Genomic DNA, 15740 nt, shown 5'->3' on the forward strand with positions numbered 1-15740 from the left:
GCCTAGGCTGTGATACCAATGGATTTAAATACAATACTAATAAGGCTAGTGTTACAATTTCACTAACTAAAAACTGTTCCATGGCCAGACATGTCAAAAATGCCTGGAACTGGGTACAAGAAAGCCTGAGTGATCATGGATAGCTCACATCAAATCAAACAGCGTGAAAAACCTGTCACCTCCTGATAAAGGCCACACAAATGCCTCATCTTCCTATATGGAAGATGGTAAGTGGTTACTGCTTATAAAATAGTAGACAGTTACCTTATTACTTACTCTCAAATGGGAGTTAGTATTTTTTCTTAGATTAGGAAAGAAGTATTAATAAGCTCTCTTAACGCACTGGCAATCATACATTTATTAGTACCCCAAAATTCAATAATCATCTCAGCTTATTAGTAAAACACTGATAAATGAAGGGAGAAAAAAAGGGAGGCTACCCACTTCCTACATGCCTGCAGAGAAAGCTCTTTTTGGAAGACAAGCCCATGTGCCAGTCTGAGCATAAGAACATGACTGTTAGTCTTAGCAGTAAATTAATAAAAAAAAGGAACAATTCATTTTTAAATCATTTTACTGTTTATACCATAGTCACATTTAAATTGGCAGAACTGCTCCCATGATAGACAGGACAGAGACCTGTCATGCATGGAAAAATAAGTGAAGGTTTTCATGAAGCTTGAGGAGAGAAGTACCACAGGAACACAGGAATGGCTGCAGAATCTCAGGTAACAGTGCCAAGGAGTGCGAGTGGGCAGGAACAAAGGGGCTCCAGCAGTAGTTGGCCTCCATGTGCTGGCCTGAGACTACTGCCATTTCCTAATGGGGCTTTCCTAATATGCTTGGTAAGCACATCACTTGTAACAGATGTAAAGGGAGTAGGGTGACACGTCTACAAAATAAATTTTTTAAGTTCTTGGGTAGGTTCTACAAATCTTTTCTGTGATAAATGGTTGCTGAATTATGATTTTGCAAAGGCAATCCCATAGACAGACATCCAGGGAAATTTTACAACCAGTGAAATTCTTAAGCCAAAAAAATAAATAGCCTCACATACCAAACCTACACACTGTGAATTAAAATGGTGCCATGTTAGGGCTTCTGAAAGAACCAGAGCAGGCAAGATTATTCAAACAGAAGATCCTCATCCTTCTCTTCAGCCAGAAGATTAGCAGGCTCCATCACCTCTCCAGCTGCCCTCCGCTGCTCCAAGTCCTTTTCCGATTTTTCCTTGAGAATCTTTTTCTTCTCCTGTATTTTCTTTAACCTGTAAAATAAAGGAGGGAATTTTCTGAATGCTGTTTCAGTACTAAGTAGATTTAATTCCTTCTAGTTTTGTAATAAGGATAATAAACACCTACAAACTACAACAAAATTTTACTTTTAATAATTTCAACAGTAATTTATAACCGTTTTTTTTTTGCTGAGAAAGATTTGCCCTAAGCTAACATTTGTTGCCAATCTTCCTCTCTCTCTCTCTTTTTTTTCCCTCCCCAAAGCCCCGGTACATGGTTGTACATTCTAGTTGTAGGTCCTTCTAGTTCTTCTATGAGAGCTGCCGCCACAGCACGGCTACTGACAGACGAGTGGTGTGGTTCTGCGCCCGGGAACTGAACCTGGGCCACCGAAGTGGAGTGCGCTGAACTTTAATTGCTAGGCCATCGGGGCTGGCTTTATAACCCATTTTTTAAAAAAAGATTTGAAGTAGAATACACAAATATTTTATGCTAATAACTGATTTCAAAAGCTCCTATCCTGGGGGTGAATAAACTTTGAAATCCATTCCTTGATAATGGAACAGATTTTGAGCAGACATTTATTAAAATTTTGAATCATTCAATTTGGATCACCACAACCCTGAAGGTCACTGAAGGACAGAAACTAATTAACCTTTGACAATTAAGATTATAAATCATACTCAGATGCTACTCAAGGTCCAAGACAACCACGTCTTCCCTGAATATGCCTGCTTTCACCTGTCTCCCACTTCTCTGAATCTGGCACACTGACCCCTGTACACCACCTATTTAGTATTTATTATCCTTACTAGCTGTAAATGTTCATAACCAATTCATGTACATGCATCATTTCTCTCCAAGTCCTGTGCTAATTCTCTAATGGTATGATTTATACTAGTCATGCGCTGCACAATGACTTTTTGGTCAACAACAGAGTGCAAATACAACTGTGGTCCCATAAGATTAGTACCATATAGCCTAGATGTGTAGTAGGCTATATCATCTAGGTTTGTGTAAGTATACTTTATGATGTTCGCATACAACGAAATTACCTAACGATGCATCTATCAGAACATACCCTGTCGTTAAGCAATGCACGACTGTATTACATAACGCCCTCAAGTAGTTTATACTTTCTCCTGGAACATATACAACATGCAATACATATTTGATTGACTAATTTTAGCTTCTTTTTATGTGACACCCAATCTACATCACTAGTTCATTTTTAAGAATAATCAAGTCTATTAATAGTTTTTCTGAAGGGCATAAGTTCCAATCTGGAGATGCCATGTTTTAGGTATGTGTAAAAGTTGGCATAGATTTGCCTCCACAGCCTTTGGCAATATTTTTTCTTGCTTTTTATTTATCAGAATAAAATACAAGCTGTACTAATTCTAAAGAACATAAGCCAACAAGTCTCTCAGCAAATCGAGCCTTTGGAATATGGAAAACAAAAAATGATCAATAACTGCCAATTCCAACAAACCTATAGAACTCTTCTCGCTCTCTCTCATCCAGCTCTGTGATGATATAGGCAAGCGTACGTTCAATCCGGGGAATGATGACTAGGGTTTAAAAAAATATATACGTGAGAACTTCAAACCTCCTTTTTTCAAACTGCCAGTGCTCATTTGTATAATAGTTACTTGTTTTTTCGAATTGTAAAATTAACATACATTTAATGCAGAAAACTTAGAAAGCAAAAACACAAAGAAAAAGAAATAAAATGAAGTATAATCCAACTACGCTAAAGCAACTATTCTAACGATTTTGGTATGTGCCCTTCTAGTGTCTTTTCTATGGACAGGTAACATTGGACCACGATATACACAACAATGAATACACTGAATTTATATGAATATATAATATTGAACCACAGATGTTATTTTAAATATAACAGCAATCCACTGTTAAAAAGTAGAGCATCAAGCAGAGAAGGCAGTAAGTTGAGATTTGTGTCAGTCACAAGGCTCTATTTAGTTGCACAGAATCTGCCTATTCTGTTTCTAGCCTGGGAACGCCTTGAGAGCTGGACTGCTACCTACCCATTTTGTTTGCTTGCAATTCCATGTACAAGGCCTGGCACTAGCAAACAGTCAGGAAATGTGTTTTCAGTTTGTAAAAAATGAGATAACTTCCTCTTTAACACTAATAGAACCCAAGCAAAATAATTTCTTTGCTGTTCAAATTTTGCTCCTTTCTTACCTTATAACTGAATAAATGTTTCTTTAATGAAAACTGAGTTTCTTGAGCAAAAAGTATTGTGTCAACACTACGTGTAGTTGTTTTAAAATAATGAAATTAAACAGATGGAAAATAAATGCATCAAATGAGAAAATTTATTTTTAGAAATCAAGGCCAACAGCTCAAGAACTGCACACAAGGCCAAAGAGAGAGGGCTTTAAAGTTAAATATTTAATGTATTCAAAAAGATATATCATTCAATCACTGGAAAGAACTAAAGAAAACACTAGGGCCCTTGAGAAACAGAATTTCACCCTTTATTCATGAATAACCAGAAATGAATAAAACATTTCATAATTTTTAACTCACCACTCTCCTCTGTAACTCCTCCCAAATCACACACACACGCTACTACCAAGGCACTAACAACACTTTCCTGTGCTACTGACTCACCACCTTCCCACTGTGGGCAGGGGCAATGTCTCATTCACCGTGCGCTAAGTGCCTGATTCCTAGCAGCTGCATAGCAAAGTGGAGTATGCACAAGTGAAGAACAAAGAGCCTCACAGCAGCTCACACTCACCATGTTCAATGGCATTGACACGCCTGTTGGTTATCTTAATAGCTTCATCCAAAGTAACAAAGGAAGTCTAAAATAAGAGGACAAATTAATAATGTAAGCAAAGAGTCTTCATAATCATGCCCTGTTCACTGGCTTCATTCAGACTGCATTTGCAGAGAACTTTTGGAAACCAAGATTACATCTTTTCAACATGCTTAAAAAACAGAAAATTCTTGTCAGATGTCCATCGAGTTAACACTATTTCCATGCTATTATAATTTGTTTACTTCAGACTCACCTAAAGTTATAAAAATGGTAAGACAAGAAAATTATGCACTGATGACCTAGATATATATTAACTGGCCACAAAGGAAAAAAAATGGCTTTGATGCATAAACCATGTTATATTTGCATTTAAATCTAGTACTGACTGTTGCTGTTCTCACCTAGCAAAGAGTGAAACTATACCATTGCACAAACATTTTGTTAGCAATGAAAAGCAGGGACAACGGTGCAGAAGCCACCATTTCAGAAGTCAAAGCATCTTTCGCTTGTTTCACATAGGTTCATGGAAACAGTTTACAGTACTAAGTGCACTAGGCTCTGATTCAAGATCTGAATCTCCCCCACTCGACTATTAGAAATCAAACTGCAGAGTTCTCCAGCTCTTCTGCTACTGACCTGCAGCGAAGCTAGTTCTACCAGTAGTTCCACTGCTTTGGCATAATTCCTCTTTAATTTAGCCAGTTGTTCCCCACCTCTGGCTAAACCAGTTAGTTCATAACCTGAAAGAAACAGGAAACATTCGTAATTAGAGAATAAATAATCTTGCCTAAAATTCCCCAAAAGAATATGTCAGAATAATACAAACATGGAAAAACAAATCCACTAACCACTGTTACATGCAAACACGAAGTGCTCATCTCACTGCCCAGACCCTGTAGACGTGCTGCTAAATAGTTTTCCACACGGATACTATTCCAAACATAACTAGAGGAGCAGCTCTTAACCAACCTTCATTGCACCAGCTTGCTGCATTAACCAATGCGCCCCATTCCCTCTGTAGCTCATCCTGCCTGATGCCTCAGTACAGTGACACTCTCTGTTAACAGGTGACTCCACAGAATGCTCTCCCTCTTTATTTGCGCTGTACTAAATACTCTATGTGAACTAATGAAAAATGAAGGCCAAAAAAAGAATATTGCTGTTTCTATGAAAAAAAGTTGATTACTTGGAAAGACTCAATAAAGATGTGCTACTACCCAAAAAATGCTGTCAAATTAGGAAAAGCTGAGACAACTTTAAAAAATTGAAAGTGAGCTATAAAAATCTAGGAAGATTCAGCATTCAGATTGTATTACAGAGTCTAAGATTTTATTCTACTTTAAAGAGACCCAAACTGGAAATTATAAACAATGCATTGTGGTTTATGCAGAAAGATAACATGGGAAGTCTAATCTGTGGAATCACAATCAAAGAAAAGCCATGTCTCTGGGGCCAGCCCAGGATGCATGGGTTCAGATCACAGGCGCGGACCCACACACCACTCACCAAGCCATGCTGTGGTGGCATCCCACATATAAAGGAAGATTGGCCCAGATGTTAGCTTAGGGACAATCTTCCTCAAGCAAAAAAAAAAAAGAGGAAGATTGGCAACAGATGTTAGCTCAGGGCCAATCTTCCTCACAAACAAACAAACCAAAAAAAGCAAATGACTGTACATTTATATATTTCTAGGTTGAAATAAAATATTTTAAGACATGTACAATGTTTCATGACTCCCTGACATAACGTTTTTTTGATTAACTGATTAACTACTGTCCTGACTGTACAGATAAGAAAGCTTCTAACACTGGAACCACTGAACTCTAAGATCTATCTAGCACCATTTTCCAGAACAAAGCTCATTTAAAGAGGAATCAGGAGAAACCAGAGACACACACTAACATAAAAAGTTTCACACTTACTGTCAGTTCCCTCATGGTAATGTTCAAATACTGGCAAAGTAACACCTGTTACACACAAACAGAGATGGATTCACAAACATGTCCTTGAAGTACTGTTTCTTAATCACTGTTTCCTGTGTTTGTTTTTCAGCAAATACTCAAAAGTCAAGAGATTGTCTGGAATTGTAACTGGTTTCAACGAATGAATGTAGGAACCTGCCTTAACTGTTCATTCCTATTCAAAAGTCAAATTATCCTGAGTAAGAAGAGATCTGGTTGTGACAATGTTTTTTCTTTCAGCTTTGAGGTATACTTAATATACCAAAAAAATGCACATATTTAACATATACATTTTGATGAGTTTAGACATACACATATACCCACGATACCATCACCACAATCAAGGTAATAAACATATCCATTACCTCCAAGATTTCTTGTTCTCTTTCCTGTGTGTGTGTGTAGTAAGAACACTCAACATGCGATCTACCCTCTTAAGAAGTTTTTAATTTCATGACACCGTATTGTTACAGGCACCATATTGTACAGATCTCCGGAATGTATTCACCTGGTATAACTGTTTATATTCACTGAACAACAACTCCCCATTTCCCCCATCCCCATCCCCTGGCAACCACCCGTTACAATGGTTTTAACATGTAAAGCCAATCAACTTGTTCTAAGTAGAAAAGAGATATTGGGACATCAAGATCTTGCTGTATAAACCGGTTAATTTTAAAATGTTACCTTTTTTCTCCAAAGGGTTCTAAAGGGTTGAAAAGCTACCTGCTACATTATCTTTCTTCGCTCGAATCTTCACTTGGGCTTTATTTACATTTTGGATAACTGTGGTGCTGCAGAAAAAGAAAAGGCCTTGATTTCTTTGAGTTTTTAGAATGAGAAATAAACCTACAGGGACCCATCGGATAATTTCAACAAGAGTGAGATGTCACAATTAAATATGTTTTGATAACTGTCTTTTTCCAGAAAAGGAGAAAAATCACTGCTGCCAGAAGGGTCTCAGAAAGTAAAAAATGCACAATATTAAAACATTAGCCATAAGAAAACAACAAAGAATGACTTTTAAAGTACGTGGATTGCTTGAGTTTTCATTCAGACATGTGGTGCATGCATGTGCCCTTTAGGGATCTTTATTCTGCCAACGTAATTTGGAGAAAACTTTCCTTCCTTCTAGGTTTGCTGTTTAATTGGCTAAGCAAGGAGTTCAATTCCTTTACCCTGGAACCTAACTTCCATCTGGCTTTGTCTGACTCTCAACCTGTTATCATAAAATAAAGTGTTTTCCTCAAAACCACCCTAAAACACAGATATACCACTTATACACTACTGATTCCCCCCTCTGCTGGAAAAGTCAATGTAAGTTGTTACCTTACCAGCACTGGCAAAAATTAAAGCCTACTACTTCAAAAGGCCTTATGGCCCTCAGGCTGTGAGACCTGCCCACCAGGTCATGCTCCTAGATAATACAAACTAAGAATGGAGGCACTGTGTCATTGGGTTAAAAGACTAAAATCAAAAACCCTGAAAACAACTTCCACCTCTTTCCCTAAACAGGCATTTGACTTCAGGAAGGCACTGAACTTAAACTGAGAAGAACAATACTTGCCTGATCTACCTCACAGGCTTATTTGGAGAATCATATAACATTTAAATTGGCAAAACCCCTTTGTAAAGCAATAACTAAACCATTTTGTATGCTTTGCAAAGGATATATTGATATGACAAAATTCATGTCCTTTAACAACCAATTCCATTCTCAAAAATTGATCCTAAGGAAATAATTTATAAAAAAAAATATATATATGCATGAAGATAATCCTGGCATCTTGTCTAATATTCCAAAAACCTGAAAATCAATCTACAACTCCACCATTAGCAGAAAAGGTTAATAAATTATGGTACATCCAGAGAAAGATTATGCAGCCATCTGAAAACAAAGAAAAATGTTTATGATACAATGGTAAATAAAAACAGACTATAAAATATTAAGTATCTGGTGCCTGCAACTATGTAACAGATACATGCGGGTGGTAATACTGACAGTGGTGTTAAGGTGATGGGGTTAAAGTGTTCTTCCTTATTATTAAGATATCATTTGTCTTTAATACTTAGATATTTTTAAATTAAAAATGGTTTTTAAATGAAATTATGAACATGAAAGCACTCTGCTTTTTCAAAACACCCCATTTAGTCTTCTTACCTAAAGTCCCCGGCTGTGAATTTGGCCTCAGCGAGTGAAAAGGCAGCTTCTCTCATCACCTCACCCATTAACATTTTAGTCTGGAAAAGCATGAACAGCAGATTCAACCAAGTTTTTAACAAGGAAAAATCATCATAATTATGTTCCTTTAATAACCATCAGTATTTTATGCCAGGTGTGATGTAAATATTGATTTGATAACAATAAAAATAAAAATTTTCAATTTTGTTTGAACAGTTTTAGTTATGGTCACTAACAATGTTGTAAACCTATGAGTTTTATAATTAAAACATCAGAACAAACACATTAAGAAATAGAAAAGTGAATCTTGACTGAAGGACCTCTTCTTCCTGAATGGGCCCATGCCAATTTGCTCAAATCTCTTAAATTCACTGCAGTGCAGTGAAAATCCTAATGGCATAGTGATTCTAAAATACATCTGCAATATTTAATGTTTGAGAATATCCAATACTTTTTTTGAAAGAGAAGAAAAACTAGGACAAGTGGGTAGGGAGATGCTTTACCAAGTATTAAAAATGTACAGCTATGATAAGGAAATACATCTGGTACTGGAACAGATAAGTCAATGAAGTGGAATAGAGAGTTCAGAAACAGCCCAAGTTTATAGGGAAATTTAGTAAAAAGACCACTCAACGGGCCATCAATTTATAAAATAAGGCTAAAAATCTCGACCACCTCACATCACAACAAAAAAGAAAAAAGTCCAGAAATATTACAGATAAAGGTATTTTTTCAAAAAAAATCATAAAATAACAATATAATATATAGTAGAATATTTTCTACTTTCTAAGCATCATATGTAACCCAAAAGCCATATAAAGGAAAAGACTAACAGATGTGACCAAATATTAAGATATCATTTTTTATAAGTTAAAAGATAAGAAAAATACTAGAGAAAATATTTTTAGCATTTTACACACTAATTAGAATGCACAGGGCCGGCCCCGTGGCTTAGCGGTTAAGTGCGCACGCTCCGCTGCTGGCGGCCCCGGGTTCGGATCCCGGGCGCCCACCCACGCACCGCTTCTCTGGCCATGCTGAGGCCGCGTCCCACATACAGCAACTAGAAGGATGTGCAGCTATGACATACAACTATCTACTGGGGCTTTGGGGGAAAAAAATAAATAAAATTATAAAAAAAAAAAAAAAGAATGTATAGATATAGAACTTCTACCAAAAAATAAGAGAAGAAATTCCCCAAGAAAATCAAATTACCAGTAAACATGAGAAGATGCTCAACCTCATAAATAACCAAAAGTAATGTAAATTAAAATAAGATAGCAATTTTAGCCCACCAGATTAGCAACGAATAAAAAAAGATTAATATCCAGTTAGGAAGAATTTAAGAAAACAGGTTCTCTCATTAATCATTTGGTAGGAACGTAAATTAGTATAACAATTTAGAGGGCAACTTGGCAGTTAGCTATTAAAAATTTAAATGAACATATCCTCAAGATTCTAAGATTCTTTTCCAGAGAAATACTAGCATACATATATACGTATTTAAGAGTACCCTCCCCCACCGAAATGGTACAATTATACATTCATCAATACAGAAAGGGTTAAATTCCATTCTCCATGTGATGGAGTACCATGCAGCTATTACAAAGCACGAGGCAGATCTATACGTATTGACATAGAAAGCTGTCCACGGTTTGCTATAAGGGTCGGGGGAAGGCGGAGAGGGGCAGAAATGTTACAGAATTGTGTGTGTGTGTGTGTGTGTGTGTATATATATATATATATATATATATATAAAATAGTTTCATGTTTGTTACTGAAAACATCCATGTGTGTGGCCATATACAGCCGGGAGGGAGGGAGGGAGGAAGGAAGGACTGAAAGGTTATAAACCAAAGTGTCACAAAGAACTCCTCTGGGAAATGAAAGGACAGTTGGGGCAGTGGGGAGGGGGACATGGGAAAGAACCTTCACTTTTTTTATATACTTCTCTATTCACTGATCATTTATCCAAAAAGCATTCAATTAAAACGTACTATGTGCCAGCACTGTTCCAGGCACAGGAAATACAGTGTTGAAAAGACAAAGAGCTTGCTCTCACGGAATTTACATTCTCTAGTGGAAGTAAACAATCAAACAAGAAAATATCATCCAGGAGAACATACTGTGATAAAAATAAAACAAGTAGATGTGAAAGAAGTAACTATGGTGGTCACTTCAGATTTGGTGATCAGTAATGGCCTCTCTGAAGAGACCAGAATGGCCAGACAAGCCAGCCATAAGAAGTTCTGGGGAAAGAGCATTCCAGGCAGAAGAAATAGCTAATGCAAAGGTCCTGGAGGAAGTTGTTAGGAAGAATGTTCCAAATGAGGTCAGTGAGGCAGGCAGGGGCCAGATCAGATCAAGTGGGGCTTTGCGGGTAAAAGCAAGGAGTTTGCATTTTACTAAATGAACTAGCTGAAACTTGTTACACTTATAATAGTATTTTTACCTTTGAAAGAAAAAAAGTTTAATTAAAATAACTTAAAGAAAAATTAAAATGCCAAGGGCCATGCTGGACTTTCCTTAGATATTTCTAAACTAAATACTGTTCTAAGCAAAGTTCCTTCTACCTCTATTATCTTCTTTAGGATCTGTCGAAATCGAAGAGTTAAGGCATCAGATTTTTTCTTCAGGAGGTTTCGACCTGTCTGTGCTCCTTTTAACCGAGCCTTCATGATGGTCTGTGCCCTATATAAACAGAGTTGAAGACATTTATTCCCAACGTTTAAAAAAATAAAAATAACTCACCAAGGGTATTAAAATTATGCTTTATTCTTTGATATCACCAGAGTGAGAATATACAGCATTTGTAGCTGACAGGTTTAATTGGTTTCTCAATACTGTAGATTTCCATCTCCAGTGTTCCATAAATGAGAAGTTTATTTATTTAAAACAAAACAATTCTTTAATCAATATCTGGAATAAGTATTTATTAAATCATAATAAAATTTACCAGGAGCCCTATTTTATTATGCCAGCATAGTTTAAATACTTATTTGATTTGTAAGTCCAAACAGTATCTGTGTTTCAGTTTCCATTAAAGGTATATTAAAGATTAAAAAAAAAAAACCTGTCCACTAATATGTATCAAAATTTGAAATGCACTTACCTTCAGGATCAACAATTCCACTTTAAGAATTAATCCTACAGATTTACTTCCCCATGTATACAAAAACATGCACAAGATTAAGTATGAGTACTCTAGCCTTATTTGTAATAGCAAAAGGGTGGAAACAAGTTCAATGTTCCATTAATCATGGTTCATAATACAATGGAATGATATGCAGCCATAAAAAAAAGAGGAAGGTAGATCTACATGTGCTTCCTATATTGTATGGTCTTGGTTATGCAAAGTAAGGGATAAATGTGCTTATATAGATACAGAGAATAGTTCTAGAAAGGATTCACAAAAACTGCTAACAGTTTCCTTTGGGAAATGGGGCTGAGTGAAAAAAATGGATTTACTTTTTAGTACTATATTCTTTTGTACCTTTTGGATTTTATGCCACAACCATTTATTACTTTTTCTATTAAAAGTGTGGCATTAAAGTGTTTTGATAACATCAATCAAGACCCTAATAGTAATCATTTTATTAATCTGTAAATGACTCTAGTTAACAGATGATATATATGTAAAGACTCCTGAGAAGTGACAAGCTACCGAAGTCTCTTTACCTCCTTATCTCAATGTTTTCCCATCAGAAACCCCAATACCAAAGTCAAGAAAGCAACAGCAGGCATCAACATTTCTGTTCTTGCTACCATATGCCAGATAAAATTTAATAATGGAAAAAAAAAAGTAGGTAATAAGATCCAATAATACATTGTATAACGTAGATACTTAAAGGGATTTGTTTAAGGGGATATAATTTCATATGACTAGTGTTACAACCAACTGCAAAATAGCATGTATTAATGAACCTTTTGGCTAAATTCTTAGATGATACCAAAATCTTTTACTATACGGCAAAGGTTACTGAGACAATTCAATAGCTGGAAGGGACTTTAGACGTTATCCTAAAAGCTAGGAAAATGAGGCTCAGAAAAGTGAAACAACTTTCCTGCAGTCACTCAGTCAAAAGGCAGAGCAGGAACTTGAACCAGATTTCTGACTCCAGTGACCTGCCCAAGACTCAAACTAAGGCTCAAACCTAGGTCCACTGTACCCCAACCACGTGCCACACTGCCTATAGCATCAGGTGAACAATTCTTTGGAAAAAAACTAGCTATCAGTGGCTGATTGGCCACTTGGCATTGACTGGCCTCGCTGGAGGTCTAACCAAGTGAAGCTGGTTCAGTTTCCAGTCTGAGCAGAAACTATCCACCCCAATGTGTACATTTAACATACCATATTGTTGACACTAACCATCAGAATTTGGGCTCAAAGAGGTGGATCAAATTTAAGTCAAATGCTAGTACTGCAGATTCCAGCAAGTTTATGGTAAAAAGGTGAACTGGTTGATAAAATTGAATTTACCATGCTAATTTTAATTTCCTCCTAGGTAATGGTACCTCTGTGAAATAGACAAATTTTAATTGAGACTCAAAGACTGACCTGCCCAAGTGCTTACAGCCAGTATGTAATAGAACCTGGGTTTGACTGACTTCTGTTGACTCTAAATCCTTCACGCCTCTGTTGCTTCCACCCCAAACTTGTTTTGCCCTCACTGGTGCCCAAGTGGGTGAAAGCCCGTTTCACAAGATAAAACTGCAAGGTAGAACTGTCTGAAACAGCAGTTGCTAGTGTATTTTCTAGCCTAGCTCCTAAGAAACCTGCTCTTTTACAAGTTTCAGAGCTGCTCAGCTCTACGAAAAATGTTTGACCTTCAGCTAAGATGATGACTTTGTTTCTAGCTGAATCAAAGACATCTGACTACATGACACAGTACCTGCTGCTAAGCCTTAGGAAAATTATTTAGAGAAGCGGTTACTTCCTGCACCTACTTTTCCTCGCAATTAGCAAGCAGAGTGCTCTCAAACAGCAATTTTCACCTTCACAAACCTATCATTTTCTTGTCTAAGCTCAAAGAAGTCTATTTTCACCTTTCAGTCTCAAAGTAAAAAAAAAAAATGTTAACACTCTGACTACTATCAAAGATCAACACAGCCAGATATCAGTTAAAGCAGTGAAAACAGATTTTATTCAATAACCACTGACCGCAGGGCAAAGAGCTGAGCTCCATTCTGATTTGTGCAGAGGTGACTTGGTGTTTTAAAGGAAGAATGAGGGAGGGGGGTGAGAGGGGACTCAGGTAGAGTCAGAGAAGTGAAAATCACACAGGGTTGGTCAGTGGAAATGTGATTAGGCCAGCTGTGTCTGCTAGCTGGCAATTAGGGAAGTTAGGATTCTATCCCTCCACAGAGACTGGGAGACAGAGGCCGTATCCCTCCTGACGATTACATCTCAAAGAAATGGTTTTCAGGTCCTTGAGAAAGACACTTCTAAGTTGGAGAGATATATACATCTCAAAGGGAGAAGTAAGGATTCATAATGGTAAGCCCTTTTTAGTAAGTGCCTTAAGAATGGGAGGTCAGGGACCTACTGTCAGGTGTTGGATAGAACAAACAAAATTCTCCAGGCAGCCATGAGCTTTCTCCAGCAGGCATTTTAACGGGGCCTGGGGTCATCCTAGGAGCACAGCCTCAGGCTGCTAGAAGCCACGCTAGAGTGTGGTGGACTTGCAGTGCAGAGGTTTGGACGGAGTCAGAGTCATTAAGTGCTGGGAGGTCTGCAGTTCCTACTGCCCCAGAGTAGTCCTGTTCCTTATCCATTTCACAGGCATTGCCTCTCCCCACACCGACCGGAGTCCCGCCAAGTACAAACAGCTATTAGAAAATCAGTAGGTGAAGTTAAAAAAGAAACAAACAAAAACCCCTTCACTTCATTACCAGCTGTAGCCACCCAGGCAGAGACAAAAATCTAGGTTTGGGGTTTGAATATAACTCTTTTATTTTAAGTGCCCTCAGATTCTCTGAGAAAACGGTCAGGATGAAGACAAACAGAAACCCCGAAAGCGACAGGACCACGATCAGAAGATCTAAATGTCAGAGCCAAAACTGATTTTCCGCTCCTCACTGAAAAAAAGAAGAGGAAGAGGAGGAGAGGGCAAATAGGAACATTCTTTACTTTCCACACGTTGTCAGGCACATTTGAGAAAACTTCAAAATTTTCTTTACAAACTGGCCAAACACCTAGGGCGCTATGCTATTTCTCCTGCCAAAGAATTCAGGTCAAAAGAGAAAGATTCCAAGGCACGGATTCGTTCAAAGAACTTTTTTTGTGCACTTTCTATGGATTAATAATCAAGACCTCATCCTGGCGAGAGCTCACAGTCCAGTGGGAAACATATGTAAATAAATACCACTTTTCAACGTGTTCAGAGGTCTGAACAAGGTGCAATGATGACAGAGCAAAAGGAGTCCCTCAGAAAATCGGGACATCTTCCCGCCGCAGGTGACATTTCACAAGATCTTGGAAAATGAGTAAGGGGATCCACGATCGAATCTAACGAGCACGCTAGGGCGATTCGATTCAATTCAATTCGCAATCAGAAGGTTCTCCTAGACGCTTCCGACCGCAGTAAACTTCCCTTCTCAGAGCATTTATCAAATCTCGTTGATTGTCCATCTCTCCGCTGAACTGTGAGCTCTGTGGGCAGGAGTGGCGACGATCCATAGTTACATAAATCCAGTGCCCGGCTCAACAAGGGAGTGTGGAAGGAACGGCTCGATTAGAGTCAAGTCAGCGGACCTCCACAAAAGCCAGCAGGCCGGGCGCCCGCTCCCACGGGCCGGGGTCGCTCTGTCCAGGCTGGTTCACTCAGGAACGTGTGAGGGGGCCGTCATGAAGCCTCGCCCCGGACTCACGAAAAGGGACTGGGGAGAGCTCAGGGTCGGCCCAGGAAACAGGGACCCTGCTGGTCCAGGGCATGGAGGGACCGCGGCTCCGGGCAGGCGTCCCTGAACCTGTGAGGGCTGCTCGTCCCATTCTTTTACTTACATTCGTGACGGAAAGATTTCAATTCGGTCTTTGCCCGACATTCTGACGATGACCGTGCGGCTCGGTCCCCGGCCGGGCTAGAGTGGCTGCAACAGCCCCAGCCACAGCGTCTTCCTCTACCGGAGTCAGCTGGCTGTGTCACTTGAGCCGCCTCTCGTTGCTAAGAGGCAGCCCGGACACCCATTCTTCACTTCCGCTTCCTGTCGGCACGGTGTGCGGCGGAGAGGAGGGGAGGGGAAGGAGGAAGGCGATGCCCGGATGTTGAGGCGCGCGCACCACGGAACCGCCTCTCAATTCCGGTTCGCCTTCTAGCCCCTCCCCCTTCAGCTCCCAGGCGGCTGCGCAAGACTCTGCACGCGCGGGGCGAAAGAACAGGAGAGAGGAGTACACTCCTTCTCTGCCTCCACTTTTCGTGTCTGGTCACAGCGCCACCTCATGGTTGACTGAAACTTTGAAAGAGGATACATTCGTCAGGGACAAGGAATCAGAATGTGCTTCTTCCCCGCGCCTTGAAGGTTACTTAGTGAAAACTAAAGACAACGAGAAAACGTACTTTTCAGGT

At 38.9% G+C, this 15740-nt stretch overlaps 1 protein-coding gene across 1 annotated transcript; it reads right to left on the reverse strand.

The window, feature by feature from the left end:
• Positions 1-556: 556 nt before the first annotated feature.
• Positions 557-15339, reverse strand: ATP6V1D (ATPase H+ transporting V1 subunit D). The gene is made up of 9 exons (XM_058567161.1): positions 15179-15339; positions 10749-10866; positions 8155-8234; positions 6720-6787; positions 5955-5999; positions 4669-4772; positions 4009-4075; positions 2728-2806; positions 557-1267 (listed from the first exon to the last, which is right to left on the reverse strand). The coding sequence occupies exons 1-9, from the start codon at positions 15217-15219 to the stop codon at positions 1126-1128; spliced, it is 744 nt and encodes a 247-aa protein (XP_058423144.1). The 5' UTR covers positions 15220-15339; the 3' UTR covers positions 557-1125.
• Between the last annotated feature and the right edge of the window lie 401 nt (positions 15340-15740).

This window comes from Diceros bicornis, chromosome 24 (assembly GCF_020826845.1).
Source record: "Diceros bicornis minor isolate mBicDic1 chromosome 24, mDicBic1.mat.cur, whole genome shotgun sequence".
Lineage (NCBI taxonomy): Eukaryota > Metazoa > Chordata > Mammalia > Perissodactyla > Rhinocerotidae > Diceros > Diceros bicornis.